At 38.1% G+C, this 18,421-nt stretch overlaps 1 protein-coding gene across 5 annotated transcripts in view; it reads left to right on the top strand.

The window, feature by feature from the left end:
• The window catches only part of MAP4K3 (mitogen-activated protein kinase kinase kinase kinase 3), a 65,505-nt gene that overhangs the window by 8,492 nt on the left and 38,592 nt on the right, over positions 1-18,421 (top strand). For all 5 annotated transcript variants that reach the window (XM_064415095.1, XM_064415094.1, XM_064415093.1 and 2 more), the window contains exons 3-12: positions 1,803-1,893; positions 4,649-4,713; positions 6,955-7,010; positions 9,772-9,819; positions 11,904-11,946; positions 12,596-12,668; positions 14,979-15,110; positions 15,409-15,471; positions 15,554-15,635; positions 15,740-15,850. In XM_064415095.1, the coding sequence (XP_064271165.1) occupies positions 1,803-1,893; positions 4,649-4,713; positions 6,955-7,010; positions 9,772-9,819; positions 11,904-11,946; positions 12,596-12,668; positions 14,979-15,110; positions 15,409-15,471; positions 15,554-15,635; positions 15,740-15,850 (764 nt within the window). The remainder of the gene's footprint in view (positions 1-1,802; positions 1,894-4,648; positions 4,714-6,954; positions 7,011-9,771; positions 9,820-11,903; positions 11,947-12,595; positions 12,669-14,978; positions 15,111-15,408; positions 15,472-15,553; positions 15,636-15,739; positions 15,851-18,421) is intronic.

Below are 18,421 nucleotides of genomic sequence, written 5' to 3'. Positions count from 1 at the left end.
GAACTCGCCTAGTAAAAGAGTAGAGGAAGAACTAAAAAGAAGGGTGAAATAATAGCTGAACATTAGTATCTGGGAGTTAAGTACATTTCCTGAAAATCTTTTGGAGGGTCTGATTAGGACTTCACTGTCTGCTAGATTTATGCTTGCACTGTGCTTCTGTGGTGATTTCACAAAGCACATCTGCCCTACAGATCAGCTCTCAGCCTGCAAAGTCTGTTCTGTTAGTAAGAGTAGGCCTGTTGAAAAGGATTAATCTGGGAAGTAAAACATCCAGACTTTTTGTTTAACTTCTAACTGCTGGTGTTCCATTTCCAGATTTAATGTTGGGGTGTGTGTAATATTTTAACTACCTGGTTTGATCCTTAAGGTCTGTGGGCAAGAAGGGAAAGAAGGTATTAATTTCCATTTTTTTTCCTCATACAATTCTGGAATCGGGTAGAAATGTTGTATTTTCACAGTGGATACACATTTAAAAGTTCAAGACAGGACAGTATGTTACTAGGTAGTTCAAAAAGTATATGTTAATCACACTTCTTTTCCTCACACTGAAAGTGTGATCTCAGATGCTCCTGTCTAGTTCTGCTTCTGTGTTTTTCTTCTGTCAGTTCCCATTTCTGGAGTCCTTGGCTGTGGATGATGTGGCTTATCAGTCCAGCTAACTGTGCAGAGCATGGGGGTGCCCTGCAGCTGGGGGAGCTTGCCCTCATTCTGTGGTGATGGGTGAACGATTGGCATCTTGCACTTAAATATTTTTTGCAGCCTTTGGACACCTAAGTGGTGCTCAAAGAGTAGGCTTCACATGTTTTGGAAGTTTTGCAGATTGGTGTACAGTGTGCAGACTGAGGGTTAACAGTGTTTAGGGACTTGCTTTAAGGCTTTTTACACTACTCTGAGTGCAGTGAAAATGCTGGTCACACACTGGAGGAATTGTGTCCTTTCAGGGAGGTCCGTGTGTGAAAATAAATTCCTCTGTTCTTTAGTGTCTGTGTGTTTAAAAGTCTAGCCAGGAAGCCATCAGCAACACACTACAGATAGATGTTGACTTGCAGCTTATGATTTGAAATTTGCTGTTGGTTAAATAAAATACATGGGAATATCATATTTCTGGTTATAAATAACTCAATGGATAGGTCATCAGTGTGTTAATATACTGGGAAAAACCAAAAGAAAAACATCTCAGCTGTGTTTTTAGTTTGACACATGATTTTCTCAGTGTACAGATCTGGTAAGAACCTTTAATAGAAAGACTGGGACAACCGAGGTACCAAATGGTGAGATTCAGGTAAATGTCACCACTGTGTCAATGTTTTCTGGATGTGAGTTACAGTCCATACATTTACATTTTTGTGGAGTCTGCTGAAATGTTGCAGCAGCAGTTTACTAGTGACTGGTTTTGAGGGTTTTTTTTTTTGCTTAGGCAGATGAGCTAATGAGAATGGGCATGTGGCCAAAAATAGCAGAGTTTTGTTGTGTTTTTAAGAACCCAGGCTATTGGCAGGGCTTATGCAGATGGACACAGTGGGGTCTCAGGGAAAATAAGGACTTGAGAAAGAGCTATGGCCAATATTGTAAGAGCTGTCAGTAGATGTGAGGTCCATCTGTCCCAGAATGGAACTTCAGAATATCATTACTTATTGCTAAGCCCTTGCTAATAAATACTGATTTACAGCTGATTTATGTTTGTGAAACTTGCAGATAATTAGCCTTAATTACTAAGAATGTTTATTTTATAAACATGTGCTGAAAGTTTAGATGTGACTATAACCCAGGCCAAAGAAAATACTCGTTCTACTGCATTTCAGGAGAAGATTTTGCTGTTGTGCAGCAGGAAATCATTATGATGAAAGACTGTAAACATCCGAACATTGTTGCTTATTTTGGCAGCTATCTCAGGTACAGTTTGTTTCTTTTGTTCACTTAAAAATGTGTCCCTGTCCCCTTGTAAAGGACAAATCTATAAGGTGACATAGACAAAATACAATTTACGAAGTATTATCCACTTGTGTATTTTTTTCATGTACCTTCAAATCTGTTATATTTACTACAGTATCTCTCTCTAAATGATCTTTCTTCTAGCATCATTATTTGTTGACCACATAGTCATGTTTTCTTGCAAATAAGTTGATGCTTAAAAGTTTTGAATCTAATAAATAAGTGGAAAATTAAGCAGAAGTATGTCAAGCATGAAGTGTCTGTGTATATAGTATCTTTTACATCTGTTTCAGTAGAATGTCTGTTTTTCCAACGTGTGAACTTCTGACCAGAATGTGAAGGTTTTGTGGTTTTTTCTGGAGGTGAGGTTATTTGCATTGTAGAAACATTGACAAATGTATTCAGTTGTCTTACCAACTACTTCTTTAACCAGTTGTAGTGGGAGCAGATTGCTTAGCATAACTAATAAAAAGCTGCTTCTGATGATATTTTAAATTTCATGTGAAAACAGTGCACAACTGCTATTGTTGCACTCAACTTTCTTGACCATTTTTGTATTGAAACACTGCCTCTTCTGTATTCAAGCTGGAGGTGCTTTTTCTTTAAAAGAAAAGTTTCCTCTTGTCTCAGACTATCAAAGTATACCTTTGGAGACCCAGAATTAAATTTTTGCTAATATGCTATATATTTTGTCACTGTCTTAAACTCCTCCTTGGTCCCTTCCTCTGTCTTTGGCAGTGCTTCTTTTTTGGTCTGGGCAATCAAGTCACTGTCTTTGAGACCTTTTACTGTCTGACCTTTTGTTTTCCAAGCATATTTCAATGCTAAGAAGACTAAGAAAAATACCATTGTCCTATATTTACTAGTCATCAGCATATTGTTCCCCAAGGATTTCTCCTGTTTGTGTAGGGGTTTTTCAGACAGTGACATTTCTGCCTTCCTGTTAGCCTGGGTGTTAAGTTTCAGATTCTCAGTGGTACTGTTGATCCTGTCTCTGTTTTGCTTGCTGCTCAGGCAAGCTCTGTAGAAAGACTCTACACTCTTGCTCTTGGTTGTTACAGGGATCTTCACCTGTGTCAAAGTGCTTAGGCACAGTGATAGAAGGCTAGATTGAAACTAAGAAATGTAGTCACCTCCTCTGATCCTCTTATGTTCTTTTTCTGTTTTCTGTAGGGCTTTTGCACACTGGGAAGTGAATGCCCAGTAAGCAAGTGAGAATTTGCAACACTTTTAATGCTTCATGTGTCTTACTTTGCTGGGAGAGTTCTGGCTTCTTCCCACTTCCACAGTGCTGCCACTTTTGGCATCAAACAGGATGCAGCCACATGGGCCCATGAGTCCAGTGCCCCCAAAAGTGTCCCTATCTTGAGTCCTGCATCATTGTGGGGAACAAAGAAGGGACTCAGAACCACTGAAGAGGCATCTCTTCCTTGCTTAGTTTTCTTGCATGGATTGTCACACTGCTTCTGTGTCTGGCTTTGGTCAGCTATTTCAGTGGAAAGTCTTAATATTATTTCAAGCAAGGCTTTAATTGACCCCTTGAAATGTATGGAGTTAACAGCCAGGAAATTCTGCTGCTTAAAACTCCTGTAATGCTTGGACAATACCTTTCCCACCCCTAGAGGAAGCAGCTGGGAATGTACCTTTGAGGACCATGGGAGGACATCCAAGAAAGAGTTCTCCTTGGAGCAGCAGCTATTCTAGCTGTCACTTGCAGTTTGCAGCTCCGGAGACAAGCTCAGCATTTCCACCATTGCCTTGCACAAACCCTGTCACAAATGTGTCTCAGCTGTTCTAACAGAGCCACATGAGTGCAAGACCAGGTCATCAGGGAACTGCAGAACAACCATCAGTCTTTCCTTTGGTTCTCCTGGGTAACTGTCTGCTCTAAGGTGGTGTATGGGATTTTTTTTTTCCACCTGAGTATTTTGATGGCCAGGAATGACTAGGCAAATCCCAGATTTTTTGCTCTGCACAGTGCCTTTTTGTGGCCACATCTTACCAATGAAAATTACTGAGTGAAAATAGAGTTAATGGCCATGATAAAAGATACCTTTAAATCCTTCAGCCCGTTGTCTATTCTTGGGAAGCACCTTTTGTGGAGCTACAGTGAATCACACTGAATTGATTCCATTAGTATGGGAAGAAGAGCTGAATAACTTCCCTTGTGACCCTGCCACCAAAAATATCCATAGGTATTTTTGAAGGAAAAGACTTTATCTGAGCAGGTACTTACCCACACTATGGGCTGTGCTCTGCCTAGCTTTGACTAAAGCACTACAGTTTCACTTAATTTACTGTGAAAGAAATTTAGTTGAGAGACCCCTGGGGCTTTTTGTTTTGTATTCTTTTCTTGTTTGTGTTAACTCCTCTGCTGTGAAATATGTGGAGAAGTGAAAAAAAGGAAGAAATAAGAACCGACATCTGTTTTGTCTCTACTCTCAGACAAATGTATTTCAACAAAAATCAGTGTGAATGTTTCACTAATACTGTTTTTATTGCTTCATTAAAGTAGAATATTTTTTACTTTTTCATTAGTTACTATTTAGACAGTGAAGTGTCACATAAGGACTAAATTATACTCATTATTTGACTTGTACTTTCCATAATACAGAGCATGTTGTGTTGTGCTTTATAGTGTTTGAGTCCTCTGACTTATGTTTTACAAGTCCTCTGACAATCTGACAGCTAATGGATGGTTTTATTCACTCTTTAGACGAGACAAGCTATGGATCTGCATGGAGTTCTGTGGAGGTGGCTCTCTACAGGATATTTATCATGGTATGTCAAGACTTTATTCCTTAAAATCGAAGTACAGCTTATTTTCAAAAATTGAAATGATTGCAGTGTTTTGGAATTAGAGGAGGAATCCTAAATTTAGTATCCATAATACTTCGTTGAAGGTCAATTTTAGCTCATGTTTTTATTTAATTGGTTTGAGTTTTGTGAACAGTGTTAGTGGGGGGGGGCATTTAGCAGCAGAAGTTATTTCCATCCTTCTTGGGCTCATATGCCCGTCACTGCTTTTCAAAGGCTATAAAATATTTTGCAATATTTGTAAAATATTTGACAATATTACATTGTAAAAAGAAAAAAAATATGTCTTGATGTGCTGTCTTGCTTCATAGCCATTTTGTTTCTGAGCTTTTGAATTTAGGTTTCTGTAGGAAGTAGTATAGGTTATACTAAGTATGTGGAATGCTTAGCATGGATGCTCTTGTCCTTTGTAAACTGTTTGAATGTTTGCATACCATTATTGTGTTCCATGAGGGTATTTTTAAAATTCTTTAGGGGTTTTTTTAGGCTAGATGTGTGACATTTGAAAAGCAAAGGTGGTCTCTATATTTGCTTTAGGCTTGGCTTCAGTGAGCAGTCAAAGAAACATGGGCTGTCTGTGAATCTGTTGGATAAAGACAGGATCAATCAACTGCTTGCTATTTTTCAAGAGACAAAGTCAGTTTTGAAGGACTTTATTGCCCTGGAATTAAGACCCTTGTAGGAAAGGAGTATGCTCTAAGTGAGTAATGGCTTTGGGGTTCTCAGGTGATGTTTTTTATTGAGGAAGTCTATCCATATTCTAACTTGTGAAGATTTTACGTGTGAGGGTCTCTTGTGCGTAAGCAGCTTTTTATGTTTACCTTGGGTGCAGTTAAAAGAAGCACCAATTCACAAGTTCCTGCCATGTTCCTGTCATAGGCATTTGAGTGTGGCCTTGGTGATGCTTTAACTCTTTGCTAATTTTGAGAAAAGCATGTTTAATAGGCTTTGTTTTGTGGAACACCTGTAGAGTAGGAAATGAGCTCATGCCATATAAATGCCTGAGCAGATGTCTACAGGAGTGGCTTCCCGTTGCAGCTGATTTTTGGCTTCTCTGCTGGTAGTTAGAATGGAAGGTTCTTTTCTGGTCTTTATTGTGTTTTAGAGAGTCCTATTCCAATTGAACTATAGGCCTCTGTAATCTCAAGTCATTTGAGTTAATCAGAATGAAATTTCTCAAAACAAAAATAGGTGCCTAGATATGCCTGCTGTGAGTGCTGGTGTATATATAGTTTTGTGTGGGTTTGGAGCTATTCTTTCAGCAAAGAGAAGTTGGATGTAGACTTACTTTGAAGATATGTTGCATTACACTAATATTGTACAAGGTAAGCAGTTAGATTCTTTAATTTAGATTCATTCTTAACTTTTTACTCCTTCAGTGTCCTTTGAGAAACTCCGTCCAACTTCTCTTTGTTTTCTGTGCAAAACCTGAAAAGCTTACAGTCAGGACTGCATTTCCTGGTCTTAAACCCCTTTAATTTCAGGATCAAAGTCCAGTGACTAGGATGAGTTACACACCATTCCTTGCTTGCCACTCACTGTTTGGTTTGTGTATTTGTTCAAAATTTAATTGTTTTCCTCTAAGAGACTTGAAAGTTGGACCCTCAAGGAGGAGAAAGATTCTTCCTTCCCTTGGAAAACTGCTGAACCTGCTTACAGGGGGAGTTTGAGAAGGTGCTTGGTGTGGCAGGCCCAGGAGCAGCAGTGCTGCCAGCTGATTTCAGAGAAAGGCTGAGAAGCTGGAGGGAACAGTTTCTCTGGCAGTGAGAATGATGTAAGGAGAGAGCAGGTCACAAATGGTACAAAGAACTGCCCAGGGCTCAAAGGGGACTGAACAGAGTTGGCTGCAGCTCTGAGTCACTGAGTTGAAAGTCCAGCCCTCTACAGAAGAACACAATGGGTTTGTTCAGGGGAAAGAGTTATGCTTAAATCATTACTTGTGCTTCTTTTTCCTAAGTACTGTAGTACTTCCTAAGTACAGAAGAATTAGTAGTTTCCATTCTAACAGTACTGGACATTTTTGACTTTAAAAAATGCTATGGTCTTTAGGGGGCTCAGTCTGGGATAGACTAAGCACATTTACTTAGAGACTTATAGTGTAAGGTCCTATCTGTTTGAATGGAAGTAATTGAGGTATGAATTTGGAATGTGTGGTATCTGTACCTGATTTTGAGGTTTTTTTTTTCTTTTTCCCTTCCATTTCAGTGACTGGACCACTATCAGAGCAACAGATTGCCTATGTTAGCAGAGAAACACTACAGGTAGTGTCTCCTCAGGTTCTTGTTACTCTCTTTTAATGTAAAAGTATTAAAAGCTAAGAATAAAAGCTACAAATAACATGTGATGCCATGGAAGTCTGGGAAGTGGATGACACAGTGCTTTTCTTGGACTTTTGAGGAGGTCCCATATTACAGCCTAGAAATTTGTCTAATTGCATAACCTCAATTACCCTGGATCATTTGAAGAAAGCTCTTGTCATCTTTCTCCTGTTAATTTTATATTTGTTTCTAAAAGGGGGGAAGCAGCATGTTTTCCTAATCTGTGTTTATGGTATAAATTAGTTACTGCACATTTGAAGGAAAATTATAACACTACGTTTTGCATATCTAATAATTGATCTGGGCCAATAGGAAAAAAATTGCCTGTGTGCTCGAGATGTTGAAATCATTACCCTCTCCTTGTGGGTATGTTAGCTTTCATTTTTCTTTCCTAAGTTACAGTACAGCAGTAAAACTTAATCAGAGACTGCCTTTTTGATGGATGGATGTCTTGCTTCCCTGTGAGAGAGCAGTTCTTGACTTGTAGTGAACACAAACCTGTTGAATGCCATCAGATGAGACCTGCTGCCTCTCACTCTTTCAAGATAGCTCTGTTCCAAGCCATCTCCCTTGGTTGTCACTTAGCATCTCCCAGTCTCTAGCTGTGCCAGAGACTGCTGCCTTCTGGCTTGCAGGATGTGGTGCTTTTTATTACTTAGAGATCAGGCTATTGTGACATCTGGGAGCGTTGAGGGTTTTGAGTCTTTAAACCTTTTTGTTCTTAGACACTTGTAAAATGGTTTGCAATAGAAGGGGCCTTTAAAGACCCGCCCCTGCAATGAGCAGGAACGTCTTCAACTACATGAGGTTGCTCAGAGCCCTTTCCAACCTGACCTTGAATGTTTCCAGAGATGGGGCATCCACCACCTCTCTCTGCAACCTCTGATAGTTCATCATCATAATAAAAGAATTCTTCCTTATATGTAATCTGAATCTACCCTCCTTTACTTGAAATCCATTACACCTTGTCCTGTCCTGTCACAACAGGCCCTGCTAAAAAGTTTGTCCCCATATTTCTTATGAGACCTCTGCACCTTTGCTGAGGATGCCCTTGATCCCACTGTCTGTATCAACAATGGAGTTACTAAAAAGTCTAGTGTGGGACCCTGAGGGACACCACTTGTCATTCTGGACATTGAGCTTGTTTACCACTGCTCTCTGGGTACAATCATGTAGCAATTCATTAGCCACCAGGTAGTCCATCAATCAATTCCATAATCTTCTTAGATATAGAGGAGTGAGTAGTCTGGAATGGAATTTATGAAGCCATTTATTTGTGTGGGAAGATATCTTGGTTAATATGTATAAATTGTGTGTGAGAAAAAAGTTTACTGTTTTTTGTTTTCTAAATGTTATACATTGACCCATTTTTCCATATTTTAAATTGTATGTAAATACACGTTTATAATACTCTGACCAAATATAATGCATAGTTTCAGATATCTTGTTGCAGCTTATAATGGAACACCATTTTCTCAAGTAAGAAGTCTGAGAGTATAGACTATTGTCCATCCATAGAAGTAATTTGTCCAACATTAATTTTGCCACCAGTGTCCCTGAATCCAGAGTCTCACTTGGATGCTGATGTTAACATTGTTTCCATATTTAGAAGCCCATTGAATCCTCCATTTTCAAAATATACTTGCTGTCCATTTTGCTGGAATTCATGAGATTTGATTCTGAAAATATGGATCTTTTAAATATGACCTTTAAAGTAATTGTCTCCAGACATTCAGTTTTGAAAATGGTGATTTTGCATTCTTCCAGGGCAGTACTAAAAGTGTGTGAATTAATGGCCTTTGTATGCCAGTAGCATCCAGAGATTTAAGGAGTGTACATGGGACTCTTCTGCCTAATGCAGAAGTTGTTGCAGTGGTCTGGGAGATGCTTTGATTACTTACGCTTTAAATTTTGCAGTCAACTCTCTGATGTATTGCATGAACTAGCTAAAAAACATGAGTCCTTACGTGGGTGTTTCCCATGAACGTGGAGCCTTGTGAAGGTTCATGGTCACAGAGCAAGGAAGATATTTGTGTGTGATTTTGCTTCAGGAAGAGAATTCTAGAGATAAGCCTGGAGTGTCCAAAGTGACATGGTCTCTGATTTGTCATGCAGGGATTTGGTTCTACAGAATTCTTCCAGAATTTAAACTTAGTTTCTAACTTGTGTTGAGTCTTAAAATGTTTTGGTACAACAGCAAGGCGGCCGGATGCTTTTGCAGAAATCCATGAAGAGTTGAATTTCTAGGCTTGATTGAAATATGTAATGATACAGGAGGTAGCTTTACTAGTAGTCCAGTGATCTGACTGCTGAATAGAAGACTCCTAGTCAATTTGCCAGTAAACTTTGGTTTAAAAAGGTGATAGTTACTGTGTCCAGAGGAAAACGTGTTTGGGGAATACTCTCCTTCCAGTAGGTGTGGTGACTGGTATTACTGCCTGTGTTTTAGATATTAGATAAATGTATAAATATCTTTATATAAAGATATTTAGGTATGCTACTTTAAATAAAGATATTAGATATGCTGCTACATCTATTGAATCTGCAAATTTACAGCAAATTACACTGAAATATAAAAATGTTCTTCAGGCAGTGAGTCATTTAGATGATTAAATTGGATCCTAAATATACGTGGTAATTAAATAAGAAATATATGTCAAATGAAAAATGTTGGACTAAATTACTATTTAAATATTTTATGCAGGGACTATATTACCTTCACAGTAAAGGAAAAATGCACAGAGATATAAAGGTAAGTAAAAACTGAAGGGGTTTTTGGTGCTTTTAAAATAGGTCGCATCACCTCCAGTGGTCTTTACTGTTACGTATCAGTTTTCAGTACATTTCTGAATATGTAGGAATTTTTCATCTCTTAGAATGAAATAAAAGTTTCTGCCTAAGGCAAAAAAAAATCTTTGTTTAAAATATATGCAAAGAAATAGTTTGTTCTTTTCCTTGGAACTGTTTAGGTGGACCAGTGCTATGAAATTTAGCCATCAGCTGGTGTCCAGAGCAGTATGTGTTCAGATGGCTGTCAGGGTGTGTGCTTGTGCAAAAGTTTGCTCTTCCCACAGCTTTTCCAGGGAGCTCCATATACCCTTCTTTTTGAACCAGCTAGTGAGCAGAGCTCTTGCTTTGGCTTCTTGCATCGTGGTGAGCAGATTGCAGGGCAGAGGCTGCTGTTCTGTGCGGTTCTTGGAGACTGCTCCTGTCCCCTCCCTCGCATGCTAAAAATAGAGAGGGTGCTGCAAATCAGGCTATTAGTACTGACTTGCTTAAATCTCCATCTCAGCAAAGCTATATCAAAAGTGGTTTGTTCAGACTCTTATACTCTGTTATAGTTTCCTTCTGGTGCTTCCCGTTGACTTTTTGTTCCTGAAGTTTTACTACCTAGTTTTTCCCAAAACCCTTCCAAAGTTGGCAAGCTTCCTCCTGGAAATCTGACAGTAAATCATCATGTTCTTTTGTGTTGTTGCATGCTGTTTGTTTGGCTGGTTTTGGTTTCTTTTTTTCCCCAGCAGCATTAACTGTAGTTGCCTTCATACAGCCTGATTTTAAGTGTTCTCAATGGCTGCCGAAGAATATGTGGGTTGTGAGCAATCACAAAAGTAATTTGAGTTTTGAGCACTCACAGAAGTAATTTCTGAATGAAAGATTACTTCAGGCACCAAAATTAAATGTTTTCCACTATACTTTATAAAATGCTTGTAAGGATACAGTCCATAGATACTTTTTGTAAGCAGAACTGTGCTAATAAATGCTCACATTGATTACATTGTGAAGATTTTTTTTTTAATCTGTTCTCATGAGCATGGAAAAGTACTGTCTTCGTCTGCAGATTGCCTGACTGCTGAACTGTTTGCTTCCCTCAGTAGCTAGAGTTCCATGTTTAGAGTACCTGTCCTGTTAGTTTGAAAGGTGACCAAGGTCAAGAGCATGTAAGCAGGTCTGTTACACTGTTTGCCAAGCTCATTAACTGTGCTTGTGTAGCATGGGCCAAGTTAGCTGCATTTTATTGCAGGCCTGACTTTTCCTGCTCTGGGAAAAGCCACGATCTGGAAAAACACAAATCTTTGGAGGTTCATCTCTGCTGCCTTTCCATCTACCTGATAGGCAGTGCAGTGCTGATGTTTGGAACTGTTTTTAGCCAGCTCTAACCTTCACTCAGCTCAACCTGTACCTGGTTTCGCTCTTCAAATCAGGCTTGTTCTCAGTCCTTTTATCTTGTAATTTTGTAATACAAACCTCTGCTTTGGGTTAGTTTTGGTTATTGAGCTGAACTGAGTGGAACACACAGCCACACAAAAATGACCTCTCCAAGTCCAGCACGAACGGAATCTCTGTTGCATAAGGACGGAAGTAGCTTTGCTAAATGCTTGATTATTGAGGCAGGTCCTTAAGGCTGTAATTATAAGCATGGCTCTCAAACAAGATAAAACGAGCTCCTACTTATGAAAAGAAAATGAAATTGTTTCCACTTTGACCTTTTGAGTTCCTGTTTCCTTTGAGTCACTGTAAATAGAAAAAAGTAAGAATGAATCAGTACAGGCAAATACTGTTTATTGAGAGGCTTTGTGTGCAATGCAAACTGTAGTACCATAGACTTAAGTAAAAATTAATGAAAAACACTGTATATCCGAGGAGATTATTTAATAACAGAATGGCAACTTGCTAATTTCACAAACATTTCCTTGATAAGGCTGCAGATTTATTAAATACAATCCTTGCTTAGTCTTTAGCCCCTAGTTTGCTATAAGATCCCACATATTTCTTTTTTTAATGTTGTATTGGAGAAATTGGCATGTTTTAATTAATGTAAACTTTTCTTTTTTAAAGGGAGCAAACATTCTTTTAACGGATAATGGACATGTAAAGTTAGGTGAGTTAATACATCTTAGTGCTTAAAAATTAATATTTTTACGTGCTCTAAGAAGCAGCATGCTCTGCTTTGTTTAATGAGGTGATGGTTCATGTAAGGAATTACTGAATATCAGAATTCTTTTTGTCTTGCTGGTGGTATCTAACTAAACCATCAAGTTAGTATCTGAGGATTAGTTGGAGTAATTTCAGAACAGTGAAGTAAAAGACCTGATATCGTAAATGAAAAACAAAAGTCAAATCACAGGGGTTGATAAATTTTTAATATAGTCTACCATCGAGAGTCCTTAAATGTGAAATGTACCTTGAAAGCTTAGCTGAAAGAATCTCTTTGGTAACAAAATTAGGTGCTCTGTCTTATTAAGACCCTTCATGTACCTGTGAGGTCTTCTGTGCCAGCCTGCTCTTCCTTGTGTGTATGAGGGACATTTGTGTCCATGTTTGGCAAGTGATTCAGGGGAGCTGACCAATGGTATCTGAGACAGACCAAGTTTCTATTATTTGCTTTTGGGGTTTTTTTTGGTTAAATATTTCCAGTATTTTTAAGGACGTCTTAACAGTGGGGAAACCAAACTTGTGTTCATTAACAATTAATTACATCCAATCATTTGTTAACTGTCATTTTGTTTTTGCCTTTTTTTTTTTAATAGCTGATTTTGGAGTATCTGCACAGATAACAGCTACAATTGCCAAAAGGAAATCCTTCATTGGCACCCCATATTGGTAACTGTGTTTTACTTGACCATTGATATAATGGTAGCACATATAATACTGTTGAAAGATTGTGATAAAGGCATGCTCTGTCATTCCTGGGTAGACTAACTACTAAAGGCTGTGTCAGACTTTCTGGTGATCATATCTGTGTTACTTATTCCAAATCCTGAATTAGCTGAGTGTCAGAGAAAAGGCTTTAATGCTCTGAAAACTTGAAAGGCTGTGTAGTGCCATCACTGTTGACTAATTTATTTTCATTTAGTAAAACCTAAAAACTAACAGCAATTTTGCTTGCTTTTAACTTTGATCTTAAATATTTTTTTTAATCCCTGACTTTTTTATTTTGGTATTTTATGGTTTTTTTCCTGTCCAGCCTAGATACAGCTTTTTTACTTGAGTTTTCTTTGTCCTCACAGATCCACAGACTTTTTGCTGCTTGTGAACTGTTTCTCTAAGCCATTTTCTCCCTTTTTTCTTCCTAAACTGATTGAATTCTGTGATACAGTTCTACCTGTGCTGCATCTCTATTCTTCCCCATTAGTGTATGTAATTTTTAGCTGAAGTTCTGCCTTTCATTTTATCCTTTTCTTACTGAAAGTGGTTGTCCCCTTTCACCTTGCAGTACATGAGACACATTCTCTACTGTAAAACAGCACTTTTGTCATAGGTTTCACAGACAGATACAAAAATTCTGTAGTCTGACAGCATAGTAGGTGCAAGATAAAAATATATATAATGAAAAAACCCTATGTTCAAGTATTGACTTGAAATAGCCAAGCACAGTATTTTTAGCATTCTTCACACCAAGGCTTCGCTTCCCTTTCAGAATAGCACAAACACCCATCAGTCACGATTATGTGATTGGTTTGTGTCTCTTTCCCAAGATGTCTGGGTGACCTCAGTGCTTGAAGGTCCTGTAACTTTTGAATTGTGCCATGTTTCTCAAATTACCTTAAATAATAACTTTGAAAGTATTACATAGTTTAAATGCTGATGGAAAGCATCACTTGTTCTTTGCAAAACTTCTCAGAGATTTGAGAGCAGAAGCAAGGAAGCAAAATTTTTGAGATTGCAGAGAAGAAAATTTAGTTGAAACAGGCCATGTGAAGGTTTTAGTGGTCATTAGATGTACATGTGTCTCAGGGCAGGTGAACTGCAGTGCTAGTAACCCTTCCATTTAAATGTTTAGCTCATGTTCCCCCTCTCCTGTGGTAGCTCCCTCATTTTTGATTCAGAGTGATTGGGATTTTTAATGAACTCTGGAAGAAATGTGTCTAAATATAGTTTAGTTATGCAAACGTGAAGTAACTTCTACCACCAAACCTGCTGATGTTTTCAGATCTGCAGATAAGGAGTGGAAAGGGCCCACAAGGCTCATTGAGTCCCACTCTTAGCCCTGCACAGGATATCCCTAAGTGTCACACCGTGTGTGGGAGAGCATTGTCCAAACACTTTCTGAGCTCTGGCAGGCTCAGTGCTGTCACCACAGGATCTCTGTATTTGAGTAATATATCAGTTGAGATGCTGCTTGAAGATCTACTGGAGCACACTCTAAGTGACTTCATCTGTGTTACATTTATTAAGTTATTTAGTGCTACTTTGCAGGTGATCAGGACTGATAAAGCTTAAAGCTAAGAAATACTAACATGTTGGCCACCTTGTAGGGCTACATAGGACAATCAAATTCATAACTCACTTTGGCCATTAAAAACATGTGACAATTCCAAGTGAATAATTTCCTTTAGGTATTCTTATTTATGTGCCAGTTATGTTTGTTCATTTTTGCCATCTGGGAATGTGAAACCACTTTGTTGACATAAAGAGGTCACCTGCCATGAGTGAGACAGACTTTACAAACAAGGAGTGCTGTATACAGAGGTGACAATGAGTCTCATGCTTTCAGGGTACAAAAATGCTGACATTTTATTGCTGTTTCTCTTGTTAGAATTCTTTTCTTCAAAGTCAGTGGATCACTTTATGGGCAGTATGTAAATTTGGGTGTTATGTGGATTTTTATTGTAGTTGAATAATTATACCTCAGGCTCTTTGGTTGTTGAGTAGTATTTAGTCTGAGACAGATTGATTTCATCCACTTACTCCTAAATAACCATTGTAGAAACTGCCTGTTAGTTATCAGAAGATGACTGAGGGAAACTTCAGGTGTACATTACATAATTTTTTACACACACACTTGTGAGTGTATATCTATATATACTGTGACTTTATCAATTGAGAGCTTTAAGGAAGAGAATACTGTGTGTACAAAGAATGTTTGATATATGGTGAGAAGTTTACCTAAAAATATATCTTACTGTTCAGGATGGCACCAGAAGTTGCTGCAGTAGAAAGGAAAGGTGGCTATAACCAACTCTGTGATCTGTGGGCAGTTGGAATAACTGCAATAGAGCTTGCTGAACTTCAGCCTCCAATGTTTGACCTACATCCAATGAGGTTAGTAAGGGTTAGAGCTTGGTGGTAAATGCAGCTAATTAAATAATCCATTTGAAGAGATGGCTGTGTGTGCTTGTGGGTTTTGGGTGTATTGCATGGGCACTGGGCTGTGAGGGTTCTGAGTGAACAGAAATTGGACAGAAATTTTAACAACTCCTTCTGGTGCACAAGTGTATAAAGTCCTGGTTGAATCTCCTAAACTGATGTGGCTTCTTGCTGCCTATTATATAAAGTATTTAATAATTTATCTCGTGTGTTGCAGCATACCCACAGAAATGCTGTTGTTCTTTTTTTTCAGAGCACTTTTTCTAATGACAAAAAGCAACTTCCAACCTCCTAAATTAAAGGACAAAATGAAATGGTAAGTGCTTTTTTTGTTTCAATAGATAATGAATGTACTCCACTTGGATGTTGATTTTAATGTTTAGCACTTTGTTTTACAGGTCCAATAGTTTCCATCATTTTGTGAAAATGGCACTTACAAAAAATCCTAAAAAAAGACCTACAGCTGAAAAGTTGCTACAGGTATAAATTTATGTATGAGGGGTCTTTTATAAAGTTACAAAATTAAAATATGCTTATTGTGAGTGGCTGGAATTTTAATCTCTGTGTTTCCTTCTGTCTTTCAGCATCCCTTTGTTACCCAGCCATTAAATCGAAGTCTTGCCATTGAACTTTTGGATAAAATGAATAATCCTGATCATTCCACTTACCATGATTTTGATGATGATGATCCTGAGGTAGGAGTATCTTCTAATCATAGAATTAGATTAACTTTTTGTTTGCCAGCAAAACTAAGTTACTGTGATTTATTGGGCCCCGGGACTTTTTGTGATCTGGGAATAGTCTCAGGGGTTGCTTTTACTTTTAGTTGTGCTGCTCTTTCACTCATACAGGCACTTAGCAAAAATAATTATTTTTTTGGGAAGGGAAGATTGAAGAAAAAGAGATTTAAATACCTCAAAATTTTGTTCATTGCTGTTCTTCAGCAATTTGAAACAGTAAATGTGATCTGCTTCTCCAGTCCTGAGTTCTGTCATGCATTCTGCTGTATGTTTCTTTGTGAAGTTATGTTTCCATCTGCAAAGAAAGCCTTCATAAAACTGATTCATAAACCTGTGTAGGACAGAATGATCCTGTAGTTGTTTTTGTGCAGTGGTTTGATGTGTGTTTTTTGCAGATTGTATTTTTCCATCTTAGAATACTCTGAAACTTGATTTTACTTAGTATTATCAAAGACTTTCTGACTTTCTGCCCAAGTAGCTGGGAAAAAGTAGTCTGCTTATGTAAGATGATAAACAGCACAGGACTGAAGTGTTTAATAAATAAGAGAAAAGAGATAAATATTCTTTACTTCATCCTGTCTCATACTTTCCTGCACGTTAGTGAATACTTTTCAAATGTTTACAGTTCCCTAACTGATGGCCCTTTTTTTTAATAAAAAATGTAATCCTTTTAAAACAAATGCCATTGATTCCTTAATTACATATTTTTGGTTCTTTTTAGTGGATAAACTGATCTACAAATGCCTTCAGAGGAAAATAAGCTTAAAAGATGCAACTAATTTTCAGATTTTACAAATTAAATTAGCTTTTACCCACTTGAACAGCAAAGACCAGTTGACTTTCACCAAGTCTTTCATAAAAGCTAAAATAAAAAGTGTGGAAAGAAGCCAAAGTGAAATAGATAATTTTTTTGTGTTATGGAGTGCAGTGCTTACACATTTTCCAAATATGAGGGAAAGAAATGAAGGCATAAGGATGAAATAATAGTCAATACTTTTAAAAGCAAATGTACATGGTGGGAGTGGAAGAAAAATTTAGTAGTTTTTTCTGGTTTAAAAAAAAGAAATTAAAAGTCAAACATACAGGAACTCCCTTAATGTAGTTGACTTTCAGGTCACTTAAGAGAAAGGTGTCTGATTCCACATGGGGTCTGCACTGAGTAATTTGGATCTTCTCACCATAAACTCTTTACTGTCCTTTAGTCCTCTCTCTGCTCAGTGATGAGTGAGAGCTCTGAGGCCCTTGAGAGGTGTTTCTTAGCTTACAAACTAGTGTTCCCTCTTATATGTCCCTTGTGACTTAGCATTCAGAAGGCTCTTCTGTTGTCTACTGTATCACTTATCAACTACACCATAATGAAGTGTGGTATCAGGAGCAAAAGCTGTGGCTTTTCTGGGGAGAAGCTTAGCAAGATTTGTATTTCAGCTGAAGACTCACCACAGGCAGGGCAGTCCTTGGCATTGTGGTTTTTCTGATAATAAAAAGGAGTCTAGTAAGAAGTGTATATGCTTCTTTTATGCACAATTTAACTTTCTTCAAAACTTACCTGCTCACAGAGGCAGCTGGAGATGTTAAGTTAGGGATTGGTCAGTCCTGTGCTTGTCACAATTGCCTGAATCCTGAATTGCATCCATCAAAAATCAAAAGAAGTGACAAAATGTGGTACAACATAACATAGTCCAAAAACACCGTTGAGAATTGAGAGCTTCAGACCTCCTCCCTAGTTTGTTTAGAGCTATGGATTTTTTGAGTGGTAGTGCTAATGTTTTGAGGTTTTTTGGTGGCTTGTTTTTCTTTTTTGGAGATGAGAAAGCTTATCTCTCTGTCAGTGGTCTTTGAAGGCAGGTCTGCTGCCCACTGTGGTGACAGGTCTTCGCTTGGCCTGTGCTGCTTTTAGAGGGATGCAATCTGTTACTGCTTGGATAGTCTGCAGAGCTGTGAAGTAGATCTGAATTTGCCACCACTCTGAGGAGTACCATGCTACATTTTTATATAATTCGAAACTCAAAGGTGAAGCGTTTAATGTGTAAAAACTAAAACCCATCCCATTATTTGGGTATAGTTAAAAAGGTTCTTCTGTTCATGCAGTTGTTGTTCATTTGGCAACTGTATGTGAAACTGACATTTCCAGTATTTTTCCCTACCCCAGCTCATGGAGGGCTTCACTTAATTTCCCATTCAGTCATGGACAGGATTGCTGCTTGGAACTCTGGATTTAGGAGATGTTGACAATTGTCTGTTCTCCCTATGTCTATGACAGTGATTCTCAGGATAAGTGTGATATTAGCTGAAAAGGTTGCAAAGAGGAAGATGCTCATGTTTTATGCCTAGCACACTGCAAATTTTGGGGATAAGATTGCTTTTGAGATCTGTGCCATGATGGAAATTGTGCCCAAATGGCATTTGTGTCAGGAAGTTAACCTACATTCCTTTGTCCTCCTGCACAGCTATTTCTGTCAGCCTGTTGTCAGTGCACATATTTCAAAGTGACTTGAGGACTTTGTCCTCATGACTGGGAGATGAAGA

The sequence above is a fragment of the Passer domesticus genome, chromosome 3, assembly GCF_036417665.1.
Source record: "Passer domesticus isolate bPasDom1 chromosome 3, bPasDom1.hap1, whole genome shotgun sequence".
Taxonomy (NCBI): Eukaryota; Metazoa; Chordata; class Aves; order Passeriformes; family Passeridae; genus Passer; species Passer domesticus.
Note: the sequence above shows the minus strand (reverse complement) of the source record. Positions and strands in the feature narration are given on the sequence as shown.